Genomic DNA, 23,148 nt, shown 5'->3' with positions numbered 1-23,148 from the left:
CCCCTAAAATACACCTAAAATATACATTCATGTGCTTTCTCTACAAGAAAAAAAAACCTAACAAAATATAAAAACATTACCTATGAGTTTCAGACTCATAATTATAGATACAGAGACTGAGACTACAATTTCCTACACTACTGCCAGTTTCCCTACCTTCTAGCTGCTGATGTCATAAGATAGTGCTGAAAGTCTAAGGAGGTGGGTCTCTTAAGAGCAGGGTGCAGTAATTACACTCTCTGCAAAATCTCTCTCTGCTCTGTAAGTAGTGAATAAATATCATCTGTAAGCCATTCACTCTTAAGAATGACAATGAACGATACCCACATAATTTCCAATAAGGATAAACTCATTGTGCTGGAATTCACAGTTGTGGCCTCCTTATCGTAAACACACAGAAATGTGCAGGCTTTTATTCTGCTCATATACATGAATAGTTTCTACATGATGTTATGGTATTGATCTGAGCTAAACGTGTACACCGGACACATTTACATCAATGATAGGGATGTACTCCAGCTCAAGGTGAAAGGCTTCACCAAATCCTTGCTATGATTTCCCAAGAAAACTGAACTAGCTGCAGCAATGGACATCTCAGATAGTACTTTGAAGAAACATTTCGAAGTTCATATCTCTTCAAAAGCATCTAACAGGTTAGCCACAGAAGTGACTAAGGTTGCACAAAGGCAGCACGCATAGGTAATGGAAAGCATACATATTGAAAGCAAAAGAACAACAATCAGAGATCTCCTACCACCACTCTCCTTACTATATTTGTTCCTACCACAAACAGGTCTTACAGAAATTTACTCAGTTCCAACTGAGTCTGTAGCTCATATTGCACTTGATAAGACTTTCACTGCAAATAATCTGATTTTTTTTTCAGTTAGCAGTGATATTTTCTGATGAAATCAGGGGGTATATTTTCACCAGGATGAATTTGAACAAGTCCTACATGAGACCACACAGCCAAATGAACTGGATAACTTCCTTAGTCCAGAGTCCACAGACTTTGTAAGAGCCTTTATGAAAAATAAATCCGTCACTTACAACACCACAAAAAGACAAATAAGCAGAAATGGCAGCAGCTAGAAAACCTGCAAGGGAATGTGTTTGCTCTGTACAGTAAATTGAAACCATGTTTAACAACCAGTGTAGCCAGTGGTCATGGGATGAGCTGGGACAGAAGTACGGTAGGACAGACATAATGTGCTCACAAAAAAACTGTCAGTTTTTCAGATATGTATCTGGCTTTAACTGTCATATCACTGACTGAGAAATAATGAGCTTGTCAGAAAGAAATTATAGCCTGACTATTGTTCGGTTACTCTGAGCATGAGAAGTTTCAATTGTTACTGCTACATAAACATGCAGAAGTGTGCCATCACCACTTGCTTGCAGGAGACCAGAAATTAAAAATTGAGAAAAGGGACAAATATCTTGACAACATTTGCATAAAACTTGCTATTGGTATAAGCTAGAGTAGCTCAGCTGGCCACAGTAGTGCTGTGTATCAGCGTTCTAACATGAAGATCTTGGCTCTTCTTTGATTCCCACTATTGTTCTGAAGTTTGGAACAACAGAGTTGAAATCAGAGAAACTCTCCAGCATGAATTCTCAGTGAAATGTGCATAACTAGAAAGTACGACAAGAGCAGGAACTGACAAGAAAAAGGCCAAGTTCTGAAGATTTCAGTCTGTATATGCCAGCAGATCATAAAAGGTGCATGATTATTTGCAAATGCTGCATTATTTGAAAACCTATTCTGCCATTAATTTTTTTGTTCTACTGCCTTTGAGAGAAAAGGAATTAAGAGTGTCAAATTACAAAGCGGAATTCTTACTGCTGACCAGAAAACATTGGATTCCCTTGTTCAGACCCCACGGGAAAGAACAGTGGCTGCTGTTACGGGTTTTTGAAACTTGATTTCTAAGTAGTAACATAAAGCTAAATACAGGCCCACTTTAAAACTATAGAAATCTAACTGATTAACTAGACACTATGTCTATACAGGCTTTATTATAGGTTTACTGGAAGAAAATTGTATCTAAAACACATTTTTCCTTTGTAAGCTTTGTAAGGAAAGGAAATGAAGATTAAAATATTTTCAAAAAGGAAATTGAGACTGTAATATTTTCAAGACAGTAAATTTTATTAATGATTGTTTCAAATGCCAGCAGAATTGTTTTGAAACTAAAATTCCATGACTAAATCTGTTTGTTGTCTTCCTCTGCAGTTGTAAGTAGCAAAAATTTATTTAAATGTAAACACAAACACAAAAAAAATAACCCTAAAGCAAAGAAAGAGTAGAATGTTTTTAATACATATTCATACAATAATTTCAGATTATTACCTGAGAGAGTAAGTAAGTTTCTCTTCTTCCACTATGGACATTGCATGGCAGATGAATGTTCAAAATAAGCCTATCATCCCAAAACAAGGAGATATTAACCAGTGAACAAAACACAAAGAATGAGTGGAGAACATGATTCCAGTTTACAGTATGAACTGGAATCTTTAATTCAGCTCACTGAAAATAAACTATGGATAAAAACAGTACTTACATATAAAAAGAGGCCATTACTTAATTTGGATGTGCCATCAAACAAATGTTATTAAATCTCACTAAGTAAACGTTTGGCTAGTGGCTGCTTTTGTGTAGTCAGCTTCTGCTATCAACTGATGCTCAGAAATACATTTCAGTAGGAATGAGAAAGGCTGTTAAACAATGTCTTATCACCAGGACTGCTTCTAAAGAAACAAATGCTGATGCCCTGGGTAATTTCATCGTTGTATTTAGAAACAGAGATCCAAAATGTGAAACTTAGAAGTACACCAAAGGAGAAAAGGAGAAGCGAAGCTTGTTTTGTTTGGATTTGCATTTTGGATCAGATTTATCCATATTTTGAGTTTCAAGCTAAACGTAAAACGCAAAATTCTCTGAATAGTATAAATATCCTAAATAATATTTGTAGGTTAATAATTAGACTTCCTTCCTAGCACCACATTCAGTCTTCATTGCCAAAAAGTGAAACAAGATGAGTTCTTGTAATTTTACTCCTTACTGTAAATAGAATTAAAATTTATATTGAAAATCTTCAATTTGTAGGAAAATTCATTTTCTAGATAGAGAAAAATAATTAAAGATTACATTAAGCCATGTACTTACTATACCTTGGGCTTATTTTCTTTGTTTTAAGGTAAATAGAGAAAAAGGCTGGGTTCTAAGAAGTTTTCCACATAAAGCAATGTCCTTTAGATCCCCATGCATTGTAAACAGAAGTAACTACAAAAAATCCTGTTGTCATTAGCAAGCTATTGTAACTAACTAAGCAGAATTTCAGACACCTTATACTTGTTGCCTCAGAGACAATTTCCCAACTGCTCATTTCTGTAAATGTTTCTTCACAGAGATCTATTTTCTAAAGCAGAAAAAAGCAGAAATGCAATTGTCCCCCTCCATCTCCATTCTCTCCTACATTTTTCAAAATCCAGTCGTACTTTTTGTAAGTCTTCTTTGAATTAAAAATGTGCCTATTTTTCACTGAGCCAAAAGTTGTACCATTTCACTTGTTTGCTCTTTATTATTTTTTTAAGGTGGAATTTATGGGAAAAGTATCAGTAAATCCCAGTAAATCAGGCTTCTTCACTGCATTAGACTTAGAGCTTTAGCTAGAGGCAGAATAATTAATGTTCATGTATACGCTGCACTTGTCCATTTGTTTAATATATCACAGTCATGCTCTCTTCATTGTAAAGGCGAAAACAGAACCAAAAGGCAGGTGAAATACTTGGTTTCTACAACACATCGCTGCTGGGGTGGAAGTGTGTGACTACAGAGACTAATTGCCACCTTGAGACTACTTAAGGCAATACTTCATCAGTTAAGCATGACTTATAAATTGGAATAGTCAAAAGCAAAGCAAAGGGGACAGGAACTAGAGTGAAAATTCAGTACATCAATAAGGGCCACCTACATGGCAACAGTGCTTGTGATTCTCAGGATGGCAGTCACCATTTTCACAACCTTTTAAGAAGGTTCCCATAGCCACTACTACACAGGGAGAGTGAAAAAAAAATGGTGATCCTCCAGAAATTGTGCTTTCATGGATAAACCCACACTGGTGAGAAATTTCAAGAAACAGTTTGGAGTCACAGAATCGCTGTAACTCGAATCCATAGAAAGAAAAAATGAAGAAAAAAATAAGATATTTTCTGTACATCAAGCTAGGCAGAGTCAAGCTGAGACTGAAATGAAGTCCTGCTACAGGCGAAGACAAGCTCTAACTTAATGCTCTCAGTGCTTATTTTTACATCTTTCAGAGACCTATTAAACTGATTTTGCTAGTGAAGCAGGATAAATACAAGGCTAGTGTAAAGTCTCAGATATCCCTGAACAAGTGAATAAAAATGGCAACTCCTACATCATGTGAGTGCTGTGAGAATGTACACAATGAAGAAAGTACCCAGCACTGCCTGTCAGCTATCAAGCGATCACCACCAAGTGATGTTCCAAGTAGAAATTTAGATCCCATGAAATAATTTGGGTAGGCCACAGATGTCCTGATTAAAGTTTTCTATTCATTACTGTAGGCTTTATGCCCAAAACTGCTCAACAGAATTCTTTATTTTTATCACTGCCTTCAGTGACAGAATCTGGCAGCACAAAACTGTGGCTTTGGTGTAGTACCTTGTTGTGGCTTTTGAAGACTCGTCCAAATAAGCACTGCATTCCTTAGATCCAAATCTACTTATTGTGACCATACTTTTTCTAACTATAGTCCAGCAGGAAAAATATAGCTGCCTGTGTTGCTTTTGAGTTTTAGCTAGAATTAGGGGATAAACATCCGGTAGCTGCTTTGATGATGGCAACTGATAGTCACTTTTTAGAAACTTGGCAGCAGATATATCGCCAGCCTTTCCAATCTCTTTCCACTCCACCCCAGAAAAATAACACTCTCAGGAGGGAACACTAACGTAACAAGAACTTAATGCATCATCCTCTTTACCTCAGCTAACCATGGTACATAATTATCACAAGCGCTGTCACTGAGCACATCCATGGTTGGATGACTGACTCACTCCACTTGCCTCGTGCCAAGATGTTTTTACTACTCACTGTAGCAGTTCTGCTCTCTGTAAATGAGCTCATGTGTGTGTTGTACAGCTCCAGAGAGAACCTGAGAACACTGGAGTCAGACTACTCAAAGCAGCTTTGGTCCTCAGGTAATTTTCTGCACTTATATATTTAACCAGAATCTTCCCAGGCAATAAAATCTGAAAATCTGAAACTTAAAGACCTGAAGCTTAAAAATCTCTCCCAAACTTAGAATTGGTGGTTGGTTTTTTTTTTGTTTTTTTTTTTTTTTTTCGGTTCTCTTCTTAGGAAAAACACTACTTTCCTATTACAAAGCTCAGCTAATTTATAGCTGAGATACACAAAACCTAGGGGTGCAGTTAGGGTGGGGCTGCAATGGGCTGCCAAGGGAAGGGCTCTACTGTACTGTACTGCACTGTACTATGCTGTAGAAAGGATTGTTCAGGCTCATCTCATGGCTATAGTCAGGATTAGGGATACAACTGTCATAGCTCCAAGAGTGTTAAGAGGATTTATTGATGCTGAGCATCCTCATCTGGGAACTTTCAGCCTCTAACCTTAGGGCCAAGAGAGCCATTTCAGCTCAGCACTGGGCTTTCAGTCCCTCCCTGAGCTGTCTTTAGGCCCTGTGTTGTAGACTTGTTTCCAGACCTAACTCCATATTCCCTAAGCTGGATCTCCAGAGCGGACGCTGGAGATCGTCCCTGCTTGGTATTTTCAATAGACCCCGTTACTAGCCCAGCAAAGGACTGACCTTATGCTGAAGACTCTACAAGTCCAGCTGTGTGGGTAATGCCCCAGGGAGTTCTAGGATGAGAAGATAGACAGTGTCTAGAGATGCTGTTGAGGTAGGGGCTGCCGAGGGAAGCTGAAGGCTTATCTCTTTCTCACAATGCTTGTCTGAGAAGCTTTTTCCTCTGGCCATGACTTTGGGTCTTGAGCTGAGGCTTAGCACATGACTAAAGTTAAGGTTAACCTTCAATTTTGGACAGCAGCAAATCTTAGGGTTAGGAGCAAATTAAAAATGTAGCTGCCCATTTATGTTGAGTGGAATGGTGCTGGCAGATGGGGTGAGGTCCAAAAAGAATTATTTTTTGGCATCTTAGCTATCTCAACTACAACCTGAGTCATAGGTTAAGAATCACGTGAAGTTTTAGAGCTAAAGCTAGCATTAGTGTCATGGTTAGTAGAGAGATAAAGTCTGGGGTCCACTGAGGTTTGTGTCTGCAATAGTGATGTTAGAAGGGCAGGCTTCAGAAAGAAGTGTCTCAGGGTTCCTTCATGAGATAAGAATGCTGATCAAAGGCTCAGCCCACCTCTCCATTATGTCGGAGCTATGGTTAGTGCTATGAGACCTCAGGGTACAGTTGGAGAAATGTCTGCAAGTGGGCTGCCAAATGGAAAAGAAATATCTCTTGCCAGCTTCAATCTGGAAATGGCTTGGTCTTCCTAGACTAAGCACAACCCATGGATAGATTTTGGGTCACCACATATTGCATGACATCATACATTTTTCTTTACCAAGTTTTCATTATTTAGAGTGTTTTTCTTATTTATCATCCAGGTTTCCCAGGTCTTGGGATTTCAAGCATGACTACCGACACGGAATACATGTTCTGGGTGCATGACTCTATCACACATCTTGTATCAGTAATTTTGTCACTGTCATTCCCTCCACCAGGACTCTTTAATAAGTCTGCAATAGGGTGGCACAGGTATAATAGGATTCTCCACGTAATCTCAAGCTCATTCATAATTTTCTAAAGAAAACATGTAAGAGCTTTGGAAATCCCTATTAGTGTTACTACTGTTAAACCACTGTGACACAAGAGACAAATTTCCAGAGGCCAACAGGAACAGCCTCTGGATCTTCAAATCCATCCAGACCACAAGGTTTTAAATTCTGGGTTCTACTGTTTAGAGATTATAAAAAGGATTGAACATAAGTGTTTTATTCAAGCCCCCAAGTATCAACTTTAGGAAAACAGAACAAATGATTTTTAGGCTGAATTTAAGGCCTTAGACCTAAGAACTGGCCAAGATTTTGCTTATAAAATTACAATTTCCTTATTTGTGTGCATCCTTTTGTGAATAAGCAATGCAGAATGTACATCCTTCCTAAACACTGTTACTTTTCCAAAGCTTAAATAATTTTTACAATATACAAATGGGCACATTCAAATTCAAAATCCTTGGTGTTTGCTACATTAAGAATGAATCTTAAATTAGGAAGAAGGCAATCAAATTTCCTTTGGAATTCAAAATGCATTTTTGAACTCATCTCATGTCTTTGAGTCTCCACAAAACATATAAAGGATTCTGTACTTCCCAGTTTGAAATAATTGTAGAGTACATGGCTCTTTTCTGATGTCAACCTGAACGTGTCAGCCAGCTGTCTGTCTGTTTTACTGACTCAGTTCAGTTAAAATATTTTACGCAGGACCACCCATGTAAAATAATTAGGAATTTAAATATACAATGAATTGTTGGAGAAAATAATGAATTCTTGGATGTCAAAATATATCATCTCTTTGTAAGGAAAAAAGGGAAATAGAGAGTGAATTTGATATTTAAAGAAGACAGTAATAGGCCACAGTCTCCTCCTAGCAGATGAACTCCTAGCAGCAAGGTACTAAAATGCACACTGCAGTACACAGATAAAAGAAAACATATAAAAGCTCTACTTACCTCTGAAATTAATATTTGTTATTGCTTTGTTGCTTTAGCCAAGGAGCTGACATAGATGGGACACTCAAATATGCAAATTACTTTGTAAAGTTATCTCATGCTTCTTTCGTTTCCATAAAAATAGGCTTCACAGTAATAAAAACAGAATCTGTTTTATAAACATCACTGTCCGAAGTTTCCGCTCTTGTGGATAAGCCAGTGCTGAAAATCATGCAATGTAATTGCAGGATGCTGAATGACATACACGAATGCAAGGCAGAAGTTCTACTTTCCCTCCACCCTCATGTCCTGTCCCTTTTATTGTGATAGCCACATCATGTAATTGCTTTACAGACAAAAAGGTCATACGTGGATACTGACTGAGAACCTTTCCAGTCCTATGTATCTATGAGTGCAGACACAATACTAAATGCACTAAAAAACCCAACCAACTCTTTCAAAAGTGACAGTAATATAAATGCATTGGATCTACTTGCCTTGCCTTATGAACAAGGGAATGGTTGTCAATTTCTCCATCTGAAATTTGGCAGAAAGAATAAATTAACCATGTTTTGAATGAATAAAGTATAGAGGACTAAACACATAGAACTTCTAATTTGGACGATTTATTTCAAAAAGCTATTTGAAGGCCAAGCTGCATCAGTAATGCATAAAGGAGAGAAGCAGTAACTCCCAAGGTTGCTGTATTGATGTTTTCCATATTCCCATATTCCTAATCTTATACTCCATATTTTACTAAATATATATTACAGAAAATTAGATAATGAAAGTCAGAATTGCAATATTAACATCTAAGTTATAAACAGGGATAAATAATGGAATTGGTGTAAAATAAATATATCATCACAGTGAGGAAAGGGAAGTGCAATAAAATATTTTTAGAGCCATAAGATGGAAGCTTTATCAAGCTACCATGACTTAGGTTTCACTGGTAATGTTTTCCATTCCTTGCTGCGGACAGCAAATAAGAGAGTTTGAGTCTCAGTTATCATAAACAATCTTCAAAAGCTCAAAAATTAAATGCTGCTGTGTGTGAAGCATTTAAATGGGTTTTAGAAAACAGGGGGAGATATGGTCACATGCCAGTTTGGAGAACACATCTTCATAAAATAATTATTTTTTAATATATTTTACATATACTGATTAATATGAAAGTTGGTAAATGTGGAATATAAGAGATTCTGTCACAGCATAGGTATTTTACCAGTGCAAATTAAATTACCTGAAAGTAGGCTATAAACAAACAGAAATGTTTGCTCAGCATGTAGTGAAGCTGTGGAAATGTGGAAGAGGACTGTATAGTTTCCCCAGCATAGAATAATTATTTTCTCCTTAACTAGTCTTCCTCCTTCTCCTGCTTCAAGGTTGAGGAGAAACAAAGACAGATACTGAGACACTGAAGTGTGTCCAAACAAGGGCAGCAAAGCTGTGAAGGATTATGGGAAACAACCGAGGGAAATGGGATTGACTGGAGAGGAAGAAGCTCAGGACGCCTTATTGCTCTCTACAACTCTTCGAAAAGAGGCTGTGGCAAGTTGGCAGTCAGCCTCTTCTCTCAGGCAGTGACAGGACAAAAGGTAATGGTCTCAAGTTGCATCAGGAGAGGTTCAAGTTGGATACTAGGAAAAAATTCTTCTTAGAAAGAGTGGTGAGACACTGGAATATGCTGCCAAGGTAGGTGATGGAGTCACCATCCCTGGGAGCGATCAAGAAATGTGGAGATGTGATACTCAGGACATGGTTTAGTAGGCATGGTGGGGATGGGCTGATGGTTGGACTAGGTGATCTTAGAGGCCTCTTCCAACCTTCTATTTTTTCTACATACAATAGAAAAAATACTGACATGGATAAGTAAAAGTGACAAGGACATAAGACTGGGGAAAAAAGCTGTACTGATAAACAGCCTTTTGGAGAGCTTTGGCTTTCATTTCTGCTTTTAGGTGCAAAAGGTGTACAGATTTAAGACAGTGTAACATTCTGTTTATTTTCACATACATCTGCGTTTTCCTAAATTTTACCTTTTCACTGGCTTATCTTTTTTATTTTTAAACGTGCAAATTCTGTTAATTCTCATCCTTTGTGAATATGTTTGCCAATAATTAGCACACTTCCTGAGGGAAAATGTCAAAAACGTCTGCAAAACTTACTGGACTTCGTCCTAGACCCTGAAAATAGGCCATTAGATCTTTACTTTCTTGATAGGGTGACAGATGAAGCTTTGCAGCTTGAGAACTTGGCTAGGGACAGTGAGAAGTAATACCAGAACTCTGGCCAGACTCCAGAGACTTGATACATTAAGAGAGCTGGTAGAGAGCTGATTTCGCATCAATTTGATGAGTAACTGAGAAATGTTGGTTGGTCTGGTTTCTTCATGGCTTAGAGCCCACTTCAAGATGAAAACAGTTTCTTCTACAATGATAAAGAAGTAAAATTTGAGTAGGGTTACTCATCACAATGGCAGCAAGTAAGAGTAAGGCTTTTTTAATAGTAGAATGATTGAATAATGGATGCTGAAAGACCCTTTGGAAATCATCTGTTTTTTCCCCACAGAAGTAGGCCCAACTTCAAGTTAGCCCAACATCAGAGTTAGATAATGTTGTCCATGGTTTCCTTCAACCCAGGTTTCAACATATCTGAAGATGAGGATACCAATGCTTCATAGTTCCAATATTTGAGTACCTTCTCAGTGTGATTTTTTTTTTCTTGTATTGAACTAGAACTCTCTGTGGGCCTTTTATCTTCGTGCAACTCTGATGGGAGTCTCCATATCCTTCATCTTCTCTATGCCCCCATATTAGCTAAAGATAGAAGTCCCCCCTTACCTTCCTCTTCAGTCTAAGGTAACCCATTCCTTTAACCCCTCCTTATTTGTTCTTCTCCAAATGATCATATTGTTCTCCTCCAAATGATCATGTTCCTGGCCCTTAAGTATGGCACTATATCCCACGCACAGGGAGACCCAAAATACTCTGCTGAGCAGAGAAGAATAAACACTTCTCTTCATGTGCTGGGTACATTCATGCCCATATAGACAAACAACTGATTGGTCTTCTTGACCAAGAATGTGGCAACTCCTTTTCAGTTTATTGTCCAGTAGAACACCCAGGTTCATTTCCACAAAAATGCCTTCTGTCAACTCAGAGACAAGCAAACCGGCATGGGGTTATTCCACCTCAAGTGCTATACTTTCTAACTTTTTTGGTTCAGCATTTCCTTCAGCCTGTCAAGGCCTTTCTGCCTGCCAGCTCTGCCTTCTAGCTGAACACTACTCTCAGTGTTAACAATGGACAGGAATTCATGATTTTGCTTTCGTATTATAAAAGAGTTTGAAGGTTTTTTCCTTACTCTCAGAATTCTTCCTTTAGTCTTTTCTAGATAGAGGTGTATGTATGTAAAGGCAAAGATTGTAATGTCAACTGATGTATTTTTTATTTATTTATTTTGAACAGCTTTCAATAAAATTTGTCTCCTGAGTAAACATGAAACAAAAAAATCTGTTTATTCCACAGGAGAATTCTGAAAATTTCTGCTGCCATGACTCACTGCAGCTTTTTAACAAAAGTAATCCCTTCCAGAGAAGGAAGCAACATTTTACTTTCTGCTTTAAGGGCATAATGTTAAAAAAGAATACTCGAACAACAGATTTATATTTTTATCAATATTTCACAAACAATAACTGGGAAGGAGAGAGTGGGAAGGACTGAAATAGGATTCTGACCATATTTTAAGAGTTCTCATTCTTTAAGAGAATGAGCAGAGAATGAGTTCACACTTAGCAACATTGTAACAAGGTAAGACAGATGTGACTAGGATTCTGAAGTCCACAAATCAAACACTACTGCAGGTATGTTTTACAGGATACAGTGCTGTGCACTACGCCCAAGGGCCCCAGACCCCAGTTGCTGCTGGATCACACTGGGGATCCTCATCAGGATAGAACACAGGCACTGAACGTTTATAATAGTACTGAAGACGTGAGAGCAGCTTTTTCACCACATGAGGATGTTTTTCAGACAACTCATATTTCTCTTCAGGGTCACGAACAATATCAAACAGCCAAAGTCTCTTCGTTGGTGGATCATATGACTGAATCTGTGACTCAGTGAACAAAGATGGTGGAGGAAACCAATGACCGCAGCCTACAGAAACAGGAACAGACAGTTAATTCTCAGATACAGAGCAGCAGTGGAGAGGCAGAGTTATACTGTAAACGAGGAAATCTCCAGGTTCCCCTGATAAGTCACTGGCCGGTGACTGTAGCTGCACTGCTAGCCCAGCACCAGAACCTCTCTATTCCAAGCTACTTATATATAAGTTCTATTTGTACAAAAAAAGCCCTGCACCATTGAGATTCAAAAACTTGCATGTTGCTGAATTTCAAATCAAACAATTTCATGGACTTTCTTGTTGATAGTTTTTCCAGACCTGAGGAGGTCAAATGCATAAAACTTACTTGCAAAATGAAAGAATATGATTGGATTTTAGAATGCCCCTTCTAGATTTGTGCATCTGACCAAAATCCTGAAAAGCTAGCAGAATAAGTAAAAGAAATGGTAATATATTAAACAGAAAAAAAATGTTTGGGATGGGGGGTAGATACAACACTAGGTACAAGAATGAGTTACTTGTTACCTGGGTATCCAGTTAGTAACTTCCATTTTCCATGACGGATTGCTGCATGCATGGAGATATTGAAAAGTGTACTACCCAGCGGAAAAGAATTGATCTGTGGTAAAGATGTCCTGTTGTCAATGCCAAAACCTTAATGAAATAGTAAATTAAGTTATGTACATAGCATATAAATGAAGTCATGTTTAGAATTCTGATGGAAAGCAAAGCAGTATGATTCATTTATTTCTACATATTGAATACAGAATTTGTCATATGTACATACAAAGATCCATGCTAAAAATCCACTGGAGATATTTAACTCTTGGAACTTAAACTGTAGTCCAGAAAGTGCTTTGATTTCTATAGAGAAAGTAACTTCTGAGTCCAGACACCAGGACTCATCTCATACACAGATATCATATGTTTATCTTATATGAACGCTTACTCTAAGAGTTGTAGATGCTAAATTTGTTCATAGGACTTAGAAGACTCCAGGATAAGTGCTATTACTGCTAATTCTGTTGGATCACTCCAGAAAGCAAGCTAGATCTCAACCTGTATCCACACACAAGAGAGCCGATTCTGTGGAATGACTGGTTACATTCAGACAGATGTACATCTGTCAACATCTATGGCAGAACACTGAGAGTCTGTGAAGCATGTCTTCGTGGAGTCTTTGGTAGAAAAATTAGCTTATGACATGACTGCATAATCCAGAACTGCAGCAAAATTTCAAATTTTATCTATGCACTCATTCCCTCTCAAGAGGCATATTTATATGTTCTTTACATGTAGCTCAGAACAGAAAATGTACACGTATACACTAAGGATAAGGAGACAAGTTCCATACTGGAACAAGGAGAGATTCAGACACTCCAGGCGGACCCAAATCTTCAGCCATCTTGCATATTGGCTTTCCCAAGAAAGCCATGTTTACAAAAAATCTAAGAATTTTCAACAATTCTACCAGCCGATACCTGCTTACAAAAGAACTATTATACAGCAAGACTGTAATTGGAATAGAAACAAGACATGAGGAGAGGACAGAAACGATTTTGGATTTCTAGCATTTTTCAAGAGATACTTTCAACCAATTTGGGGAATTCAAAGGACTTGACAGATTTCTGTCTTTGTAATAAAAAGAGCAATTTATGAGAGGTGTAGTGGCCATGTGCAATCCAATCAGAAGTAATGCTAGAGGATTCTAAAAACATTTGAAAAGGAAATGACTGGATATAATAATTTCTCTGTTTTTATTTTTGTGAAGGTCCTGCTATGTTTCTGTTTTACTACTGGGCATCATACCATTACTTAGTTTTCTCTTAATAAACATTTCTTGCAAGTACCCAAGTTGTCTGTTTACATCAGATTTGTATAATGTTCCTGGATAAATAAGGCCATAAAACATGTTTAGAATTTGCACGCACAGATTAAGGAGGGCTGAGCTTAGCTTACATCATGAAATACTGAAGTTGATGGAAACAAAAAAGCACCATGCCTCCTTTCAAAAAAAAAAAAATACTATATAAGCAATAGAAAAAATTGTAAAAATAACCTAAAGAATCTCTTCTGGAACATAAATCTAATGCAGTCATGTGATGCCCCTATCAGACAAAAACAGTCTGACGATTTATATTGGCTGCTTTTCCACATCATTACACCACATATTATTCTGTCATACCGATTTCCTAATGGGAAAACTCATCTTCGCCTGTCACTTATTTAAAAAGTGCAACAAAGGACATCTAGCAGATCAAAAAACACAGCTATGTTTTTTAAACATTACATCTCAAAAGTACATGGTCTAACAGAAAGATTATTAAAGTCTACATTTCTCATCTAAAGGTTTAGCATCCAGAATAGGCTTCTGACTGCTACAGTGCATGAAGCAACAGCACTGCACAATACAAATGATTTAAAATACTTCAAATAAACAGTATGAAAGATTGCATTTTAAATATACCTTGCAAAAATATAGGTGATGAAACCAAACTAATCCTGAACTAAGAAATGCTTTTACCACAGCTCAGAGTTGAATTTGTTTGATGTAGTATTATCTTTGAGCAAAATTTACTGATGAGGAAAAGATAAATGCATTCATGTTGAGCTATTATAAATAGAACCCTGTCAGTCACATTGACACTCCCATTTTTATACGCTTATCTTGTGCCAAAGAGATGTGCAGTCTATTATTCAACTAAGCAAATTACTTCATAGGCAATAACAGTCAACTTCTGTCAGATATACTGGCAACAGAGAACAGACTGGTGATGGTTTGAATGAGCTCTACACAGAATATTTATAAAACTGCCAGTTTATTACATTATATAAGCACCAGATAAAGTACTTAGAAAACACTGCTTGATATGAATAGTGTTTCCACCACATGGTTTTCACCTTAAGCAAGAACGTTCCCCCCCGTTGCATTTGACTGAATTTCTCATCCCAGCTGTTAAATTTCCAGCTCTGCCCTCATTCTCCAGCTTTTGCAACTGCAGCTGAAATGCAAAATTAGGCAGTCTTTTTCTGCCATATAAATTTTACAGACACTCCTTTTCTAAGTCAATAGATTAAATAAGTCACATTCTTTTTGATTTGTTTGAAAGATAAACCATTTGTTCCTTAAGCATCCAAAAAGCTATTCTCTGCACTTGCTCTAGATTGGTTTTGATGTCTGATTTTTTTTCTTTTCTTCTTTCTTTTAGCATGGTCAACTTGGCAGTAGCTACAGGCCCATGGACTAATTCAGCATACAGAAGGCAGATGCTTTTTATGGATCCGAGTCTACCCTTACATGCCCACTTCCTTCACAGGCTTATATATCTAACATATGATGCTTTTCTTGTGCAGAGGCTAAACATTTTATTTTTTGCCATTTGCTCACCACTGTATCAATAGCTAATGGAATACTAAAGCTTAGCTTTCACTTAAAACAAATCCTACAGCTTTCACTATCATTTTTCTTATTTACCAGCTTAAGCCTCTCTTTCCTGAAGCCCAATTTGTGACCTTATACCACCTGCTATATTTAAGGGCACTGATAGAAAATGATAAAAACTTTTATTATTTAGGAAAGCAGAGGTATTCTGTTCATTTTTAAACATTTAATACTACCACAAATTGATCTAAGTGTTATATTGTTCTGTTTGAAGTCATAGGTAACCAAAAAAAGTATTCAAAACTCAAGTAGCATTTATATCTCTGAAGAAAAAAAACAACAACTACTACTTCAGAAAATGCTGCCCTTGGATAAGTGACTTTGGAGTTCATGACATATTTCAAAACCACACTTAGTCTCAACAGCCTGAAAACTGATTTCAAGTCAGATTCTAAAATGAATTGAGGTGGCCAATCCCCACTGTCCACAAAAGCAGTTCATGACCTAAAATCATGGTTCTGTGCCAGATTAAACCTATGATGGAATAACTATATGAATGACTACAAAAATAGGGCTTTCATTCCCAAAGAGAAACAGCACAGAAATATGACACAAGGTAGTAATCACAGATTGAGTAAGGAAGGAATACTGTTCTCTCATAACATAGGGCACCAAACAAATTATGAGGCAGCTTATTCAAAATAAACAATAGGATGTACTTCCTCATCACAAACACAACTCAGCACTGGAACTCCTTTCCAAGGGATGTTATGGATGCCAAAAATTTACTTGTGTTGAGGGATAGAAAAATGTTCAAAAACTGCAGATCAGTCTATCAAGGATTATTAAAGACCAAAACACAATGTAAAAATCAGGAGCTCCATTCGCTTGCTGCAGGTTGTGAGGATATGCAGTGGAAATATATTCATGTACTTGCTCTCATACACTCTTTCCTACACACTGGCATTTAAAAAAGAATGATTGATTCAGTTTTACTAAATTTTACAACTTCAAGTGTCTTATCAGAAGCTCTCTACAGAGTCTATAAATTTGTATATTTTCTAAGTCTCATGATGCTCCTGATAAGTTTAGTTGATATCACTGGCATTTCATTGAACACTTAATATTCAGTCAAGAATAGCCACTAAAAAAAAAAAATTATTAAAAGTTAAAAAAAAAAAGTGTCCAATGTAAGCCATGTCAAGAAAGCAACAATAAGAAAATGCCACTGCAACACAGTACTTGACAGCTACGTTGGAAAATTCAGGCCAGTCAGCAACTTTGCTCTAAACCCACAACATTTCAGTCTTCTTATTTCTACTTTACAATGGAAATATTTCAGATACTCAATTGATATAATCTGTTTAAAAAAAAAAAAAAAAAAAGATTTCACAATAGTCAACACTGGTACCACATAAATTTGCAAGAAAAAAACAATGAAGTCTGAACTTTCTACTTCTTTAACTTTGTCTAGTATGTGTATTAGTTGAAAACATTTCACTACATTTAATAAATGTATAGAAGAGTAAATTAATTTAGAATGTCCTCTCTAATTATTAGTCATAAAAAGGAATAAGATTGTTTGTAAATTTCCATCTAAAATTTTAAAAAGTGAACATATATACGGAGTTATATTGCATACATATACAGAGGTATGATACTTGTAGAAATTCAATAAGCATTCCCATAGGTCTCCTTTTTCCCTCTTGCAAGGATATTAACTCAACTGGTAGAATTCTAAAATGCAGAGATAGAAATAGTACACATAAAAATAGAATATTCTGTCTTCAATCTGTGATTAAGATGATGAAAATTACCCATGTGGAGAAGAAGAAGTTCCCTTGGTTGGTAAAAGACCAAAGAACGGAGAATTCTAACATACCATTTAGCAAGAGACCAACCACAAAATTTGGAGGTCTAAATAATATTCTATGCAGCATTTCTGTACACTATGGTCTATGATACTAGAATGTAAGGAGGAAATACAGGGTATTGGATACAGACAGATAAATGTTAACTTCTTAATTACTTGGGAAACAGAACTCTGCTGAAAGATGTTATTTAAACAACCTACATGAGTGCCAGACTGCAGAGCACACGTCCCTACAATTTTTCAATATACTACACAGTAAAAGAAGCTTTCATCTAGAAGCAGCTACATACAATCAGGGCCCTTTACGGATAACAGAAGCAAAAGAAACTCATATATTCAGTTCTTCATCAGTAAAGCAAAAACTAAAGCAGTTACCTATATTGTGCCAAGGAATTGAAAAACAGAGAAATAACAGCATTCTATCAAATTTCTGTGTACAGTAAGAAATTCAACCATAAGCAGGAAATATATGATCATAGAAAAATCATCAACATTTCTTGTCACACAAGTGTTTGCGTGCATTATACTACATGGGTATCTATAAAGTTGAGAATTTGCATCTACAGAAACCTTCACAGTTTACAGTGTATAATGCTTCCAGTCATATATGTTATATAATATTAGTATTATTATATGTTATTACAATATTATATAAACAGTTACATAATGTTAGTAACTAAAAAAATTTCTCTGTAGTTCTCAAAACTTATTTCAGTAGAACATTTTTTGGCTATGCAACTCCTTCTACCATTTATTTGTTTATTCCATTTCAAGACTTAAATGTTATTAACACAGATTAAGTGATGCATGTGTGAAACAGCAATCCTAAATTCACATAAAATATTCTAAAGAACTCCAAGGACAAGACCCTTCCATCCCCTGCATGTGCAAAATCAGGTTTTTTTCTATCTTGTGTGATGCTGAGCCAAATGCAGTCATGTTAACCAAATTCCTAATTGACAAAGGATATACCAAGGTAACACATAGGCTGAATAGTTTTGTCTGTCAGTATATTCAGTGCAATATTCAGTCTGGACCTGGACCCAACCTCTTCAACAACTGACTAGATGTCATTTACAACACCAAATGGCAATACTGCACATAACACACCCACAATAAGTAAAACTCAAACATTCTGAAACATGGGTGAGCTACAAAATTATAAAATTATTTGCCTGAGTAATACTTTCCTGTTTCCAGTAACATCCATGTCCCAACTAGACTAGACTACATTCTCTTAACAATCTTGTTTACACCCTCAAATGCAATTACTTTTTTTTTTTTTTTCAGTCACCAAAATCTTCGGGGAATATTTCCATGGTTTTGTATCACTTCCCTTAGTTGTATTTCAGCTTATTGCTACCAGAATGGCTACAGCACCTCTCTGACTTTTTAGTCCTCTGCTGTTGCACAATAAAAGAAATTTCATTTTGTTTGTAAGTACTAAACAAGCAACATTTGTAATTAGGACAGCACTGCAAGAGAGTCTTGTGTATCTCTTTCAGGAGGATTACACACGCTGGATGGTTCTGCTCATGATTGTAGACATAGAATTAAACTCAGGATCCCAATTTGAAAAGGACCCACAAAGATCACAGAATCACAGAATTACAGGGGTTGAAGGGACCTCTGGGGATCATCAAGTCCAACACTCCTGCTAAAGCACGTTCCCTAAAGTCATATCAGATGTATTTCTGCCAGTGCAACCTGGAGAGATACATACTGACCTGTAACTGTGACACACACAGTAAGATTCTACCAATTATGCCTTTAGAGCAAGGATCACACATACAACATAGCCTCATCATACAGCCAGAAGAGGAGAAACTACTGTACTGAAGAAACTAGCACTAGCAGTATTGCCCTTTCTCAGCTTTTGGGAATAGCGGTACTTCTGCATATGACTAAAATAGATACTGCATTTAAAACAGTACAAGGAAAATGAGATTTCAAAAGGTACTCTTATCTTGCAACACCAAATTTCAACATATTTTTTTCCTTTCTAGTATTATGTTAAGATTATACTCTAAAATACCAAGTGACTTAAAAAAAAAACAGTTTATTTAGTAAAAATGTTTCTGCTAGAGAGAAGTGAACATGTCTGCGCATTACTGAGTAGAAATATGCTAAACAGTTATACAAAATACTGGGAAAATACTGGGAAAAAACACACAGGCTATTACCACTAAAATTTAAAACCAACAAACAATAACTCATATTATTTTCACAGTAAGGCAATGCATATGCCTTCTTGCCTTTTGTGATCTGATTAGTAGCCTGTAAAAACCACAGAGGAGATCCCCAGACAGAAGTCTGAGACTCACAGACCAAAAACCACTTATATGTGAAACTCAAACAGAGAGAGGATATTTTCCAGTATGTTCACTGCTATGTTTAAAATCAACATACTGTTTTAATGATGCAATAAATCTGTATTGTATTCAATAGCCCCTATATATTGCTATGTAAACAGCTATAGTACCATTCTCTGCTCTCTCCATCAAAATGAATTCAAAGTTTTGCACCTCACACCTTCTTTTCTAATGTAAATCATTTTAATCTTTTATCAGGATTTGAAACATTTACTTACATGATGCCCTTTAAATAGTGAGCACTTCACCCAAAACAACAGAAGAAAATCAGTCTTCAGTTAGCAGGCACCCAAACAATTGACTATTTATAGGAGTGTGCCATCAGTAAGAGAAATAAAAAGTGGAGAAATGAACTGTAACTTCACTGCAGTACAACTCAGGAAGCCACATATTATAATTCTTCTTTGTGGTCAGAACTGCTTCCCATGATCACATCTTAGGACTTTTATTGGATAATATTTTTCCAACTGTCCAATAGTTTCCTCCCTAAGGGAGAAAATTCTTAGCTCACACTGAAGGCTCCACACAAGTACAGGCTATATACATTATCTTTGTCCACTAGGGCAATTAGAAAACTACGTCCATTTAACGATGAACTAGTTTATTTTTTCAGTAAACTGTAAATAAAGAGAAGACTCAGGTCAATTTAATATCTAATTTTAATAAAGGGAATCTGGAAGCAAAGGGTTAAATTCACTTGGGGATGCACCTGACAGAATGAGAGATTGTCTCTCACTTCCAAAAAATCCAGTCCAACATTGGGGTTTTTAGGGACCCAAGTTCCAGCCCCAAATATTCCTGGTTAATAAAAAAAGGTTTTGAACTTCGTGACCTTCCTCTCAGCATGAGTTACTCCCCAACAGACTGCATGAAATTTCAAGATGTGAAAGAGAAAACATGTAGAAGTTTCATACATCATATAATACATGCAAATACTTAGTTTGACAAAAGAGAAAGTAAGCATTTAAGGCAGTAATGGGGTATTCAGATGGGTTTGAGTAATTTTGATTTCACTCATAACAAATTCATATATAAAGCTTTGAATTTATATATGAATTTATCCAAATTTAGTGCATACACCATGTGAATCAGATTCTTAACTTTTTACTGTCTCCTAAATTTCAACTTAATGATCAACATGTTTTTCTAGCACTTACAGATCCAAAATATTCTCTGAGAATAGCATGGTCTTGATTTGCAGGCAACTTGGTTTGCTGCTTAAACAAATTATTCTACAGATCAATCCAATGCAGAAACAGAAACTCTATCTGACGTCATAAAAACAGAATGGTAACTGGAAGTAAAATCAAGACCTCTTTCAGTACTTCCCGGTAAGGTAGTAGCTAGATCTAGGAAAAACAGACAGAAGGTGACAAGAAGTCTTCTTATGGGAGCATAAGAACATCATCAGTATGTAGTGAAGGTCTTTTTGGCAATTGGAAAGCTGTACTCTTCACACTGTACAGCCGCACACGTAACAGAAGAAGTGCAAATCCATGGCCTGATTCAAAAATATAAGCTGGGATTTCCATTCTATTTGAATTGATTTTATACTTTTGGATTAAGCACCAACTTGCTTTACATTACATTTTTTCTGCTCCTAAATTTCAGGAGATAATACACCAAATGTGAGTCAAGCTTTTATCTAATTATCTAATATACACACTAGACCATGGTTATGGTACTGAGAGAAGCAAGAGTACTACATATTTCACTTCTATCAATAAATAGTAAATCGATTTCCTTCCAACTATCTGAAAAACCTGGCTGTTTCTAATGTAGTAATTTCAATAATTATTTAAACTAATCAGATGAATTAACCACTCACCTGCAAGAAGAGTAATTAAGTTTTCAAATAAAACATTATTGAGATAAGAAAGGCATAGTTGATATTTTTCCAGTTGACAGACACATTTAGAACTTACATATTCTCATACATATATATACTATATATATATATATATCAACAGTATGCAAACGCACAGGTGTTCTTTATGTATTTATAAGAGGAATTGGAGGGGTAATTCTCTCCTCTTTTCACGTTACAGAAGCATGAAAGTTTTGCATAAAAATAGGTAAGGATTATCTAGGCAAAATCTGTTTTAAATACAATGCATTTTACCATTCTGCAGATGTGCAACAAGGTCTGGAAGAAACGTTTCTCAGGAGAAGGACTCACCTTCTGCTGGCCTACCTTGCACTGCAAAGCAGTACGAGAATATCAGAGCCTTGTATTAAGTGATAGCAGTTGATGAAGGACATGCATGTCCCTCTACAGTACACAGAATTTTAAAAAATATTTGAATTACAGGAACAATTCTCATTTGTTTGGGTACGAAGAACATTTGCAGCTATTTCAACTCCTATTTGTCCCTAAACAGAAAACTTCGTGATGTGTTTCTCACAGATGCATTAGGAGCTTTCTAGGTGGCAATACATTGAAAAATTTAAAGCATTTTACTAAAAATATCAGATGAAAACTTAGTGACAAAAATTACTTCTTCCTAGACTGGATTCTCTGAAGTTGACTGTTGCTTAGTTTTCATAGTAAAATGCAAGCAAAAGCAAACAGCAGGCAGAATTTTAAGAAATCCTCTAACTTCCTCTGGAAAAATGCATATTGCTGTCATGGGATGAACAGAACACATGTTGCTCCTGCTACTGATTCAGCCCTGGGATCCAGTGCACACTGGATGGTCAAGTGGGATACGATCAACCCTGGCTGTAAGTGCGGATCTCACCAGTTCGATTCTCTGCAAAGGTCTTGGTTGATCTCTAGCAAATTTTAGTGTCTGGAATATCTTCCACAAAATGCAGGGAACTTTTAAAGCCTCCTGGTGAGAATTCAGCTTTTGAGAAGAATGTTTTTAGACTAATTTTTAAAACAGTGCAAATTTTGGGACCTAACTAAGGAATAAGAGTTAATGCCATAAATGTTAATAGATAAATTAACATTTATTAATTTATTAATAAATAAATTAACATTAACATAAATAAAAACTGTTCTTTCATAAGATATATGATTTTAAGAAACTTAACTATTTATTTTCTCTGAATTTACTGAATATAAAACTATGACAGGAATTTTCTGAAGAGATGAAGAAATAAGAAAGGGAAAATGGAGGAAACAGAAAAAAAAAACGTTATGGATACTCACTGTGATACCACAGTCATCACCATCCACAATAAATACATATATATTAAAGTCCTGATCAACACTTGATCTATTATTCTTGTAATTTTTTATGCCAATATAAGTTTAGTCTTTTTGAGAAAAAAAAATCTACAGGGAAAAATAAAAACCAAAAAAATAACTATGGCAAAAATTAAATGCAGAAGTACAGGTCTGAATTTATTGAATAATAATTTGCCCAAGCAAATTATATAGACTATTTTAATGAAAGTATATATAGGAGCATCTTGTTTGTGATCAGACTGCTTTTGCATACGCACTGTTTTTGTATATTAACAAGCCTATGGTGAGTAGGTCAGAGTGTATAACTCCTGATGTCTTATGAAGCACCTAAAAAAAAATCTCAGAGGAATCAAAACTTAAAAGTTTAACAGCTGCAAAGATAACTTTGAATAATACTACTTACTTAAGTAGTATTTTCCCTCTTCATGAAAA

The 23,148-nt window shown here is 36.2% G+C and overlaps 1 protein-coding gene across 1 annotated transcript in view; it reads right to left on the bottom strand.

Annotated features, from left to right (window-relative positions):
- Positions 1-7,068: 7,068 nt before the first annotated feature.
- Positions 7,069-23,148, bottom strand: part of ARSB (arylsulfatase B) — a 68,394-nt gene continuing 52,314 nt past the window's right edge. Inside the window, exons 7-8 of the mRNA XM_048932401.1 lie at positions 12,419-12,547; positions 7,069-11,925 (exon numbers count right to left, since the gene is read on the bottom strand). Coding sequence (XP_048788358.1) covers positions 11,660-11,925; positions 12,419-12,547 — 395 coding nt within the window. The 3' untranslated portion in view covers positions 7,069-11,659. The remainder of the gene's footprint in view (positions 11,926-12,418; positions 12,548-23,148) is intronic.

This window comes from Lagopus muta, chromosome Z (assembly GCF_023343835.1).
Source record: "Lagopus muta isolate bLagMut1 chromosome Z, bLagMut1 primary, whole genome shotgun sequence".
NCBI lineage: Eukaryota > Metazoa > Chordata > Aves > Galliformes > Phasianidae > Lagopus > Lagopus muta.
This window is presented reverse-complemented; position numbering and strand designations above follow the sequence as displayed.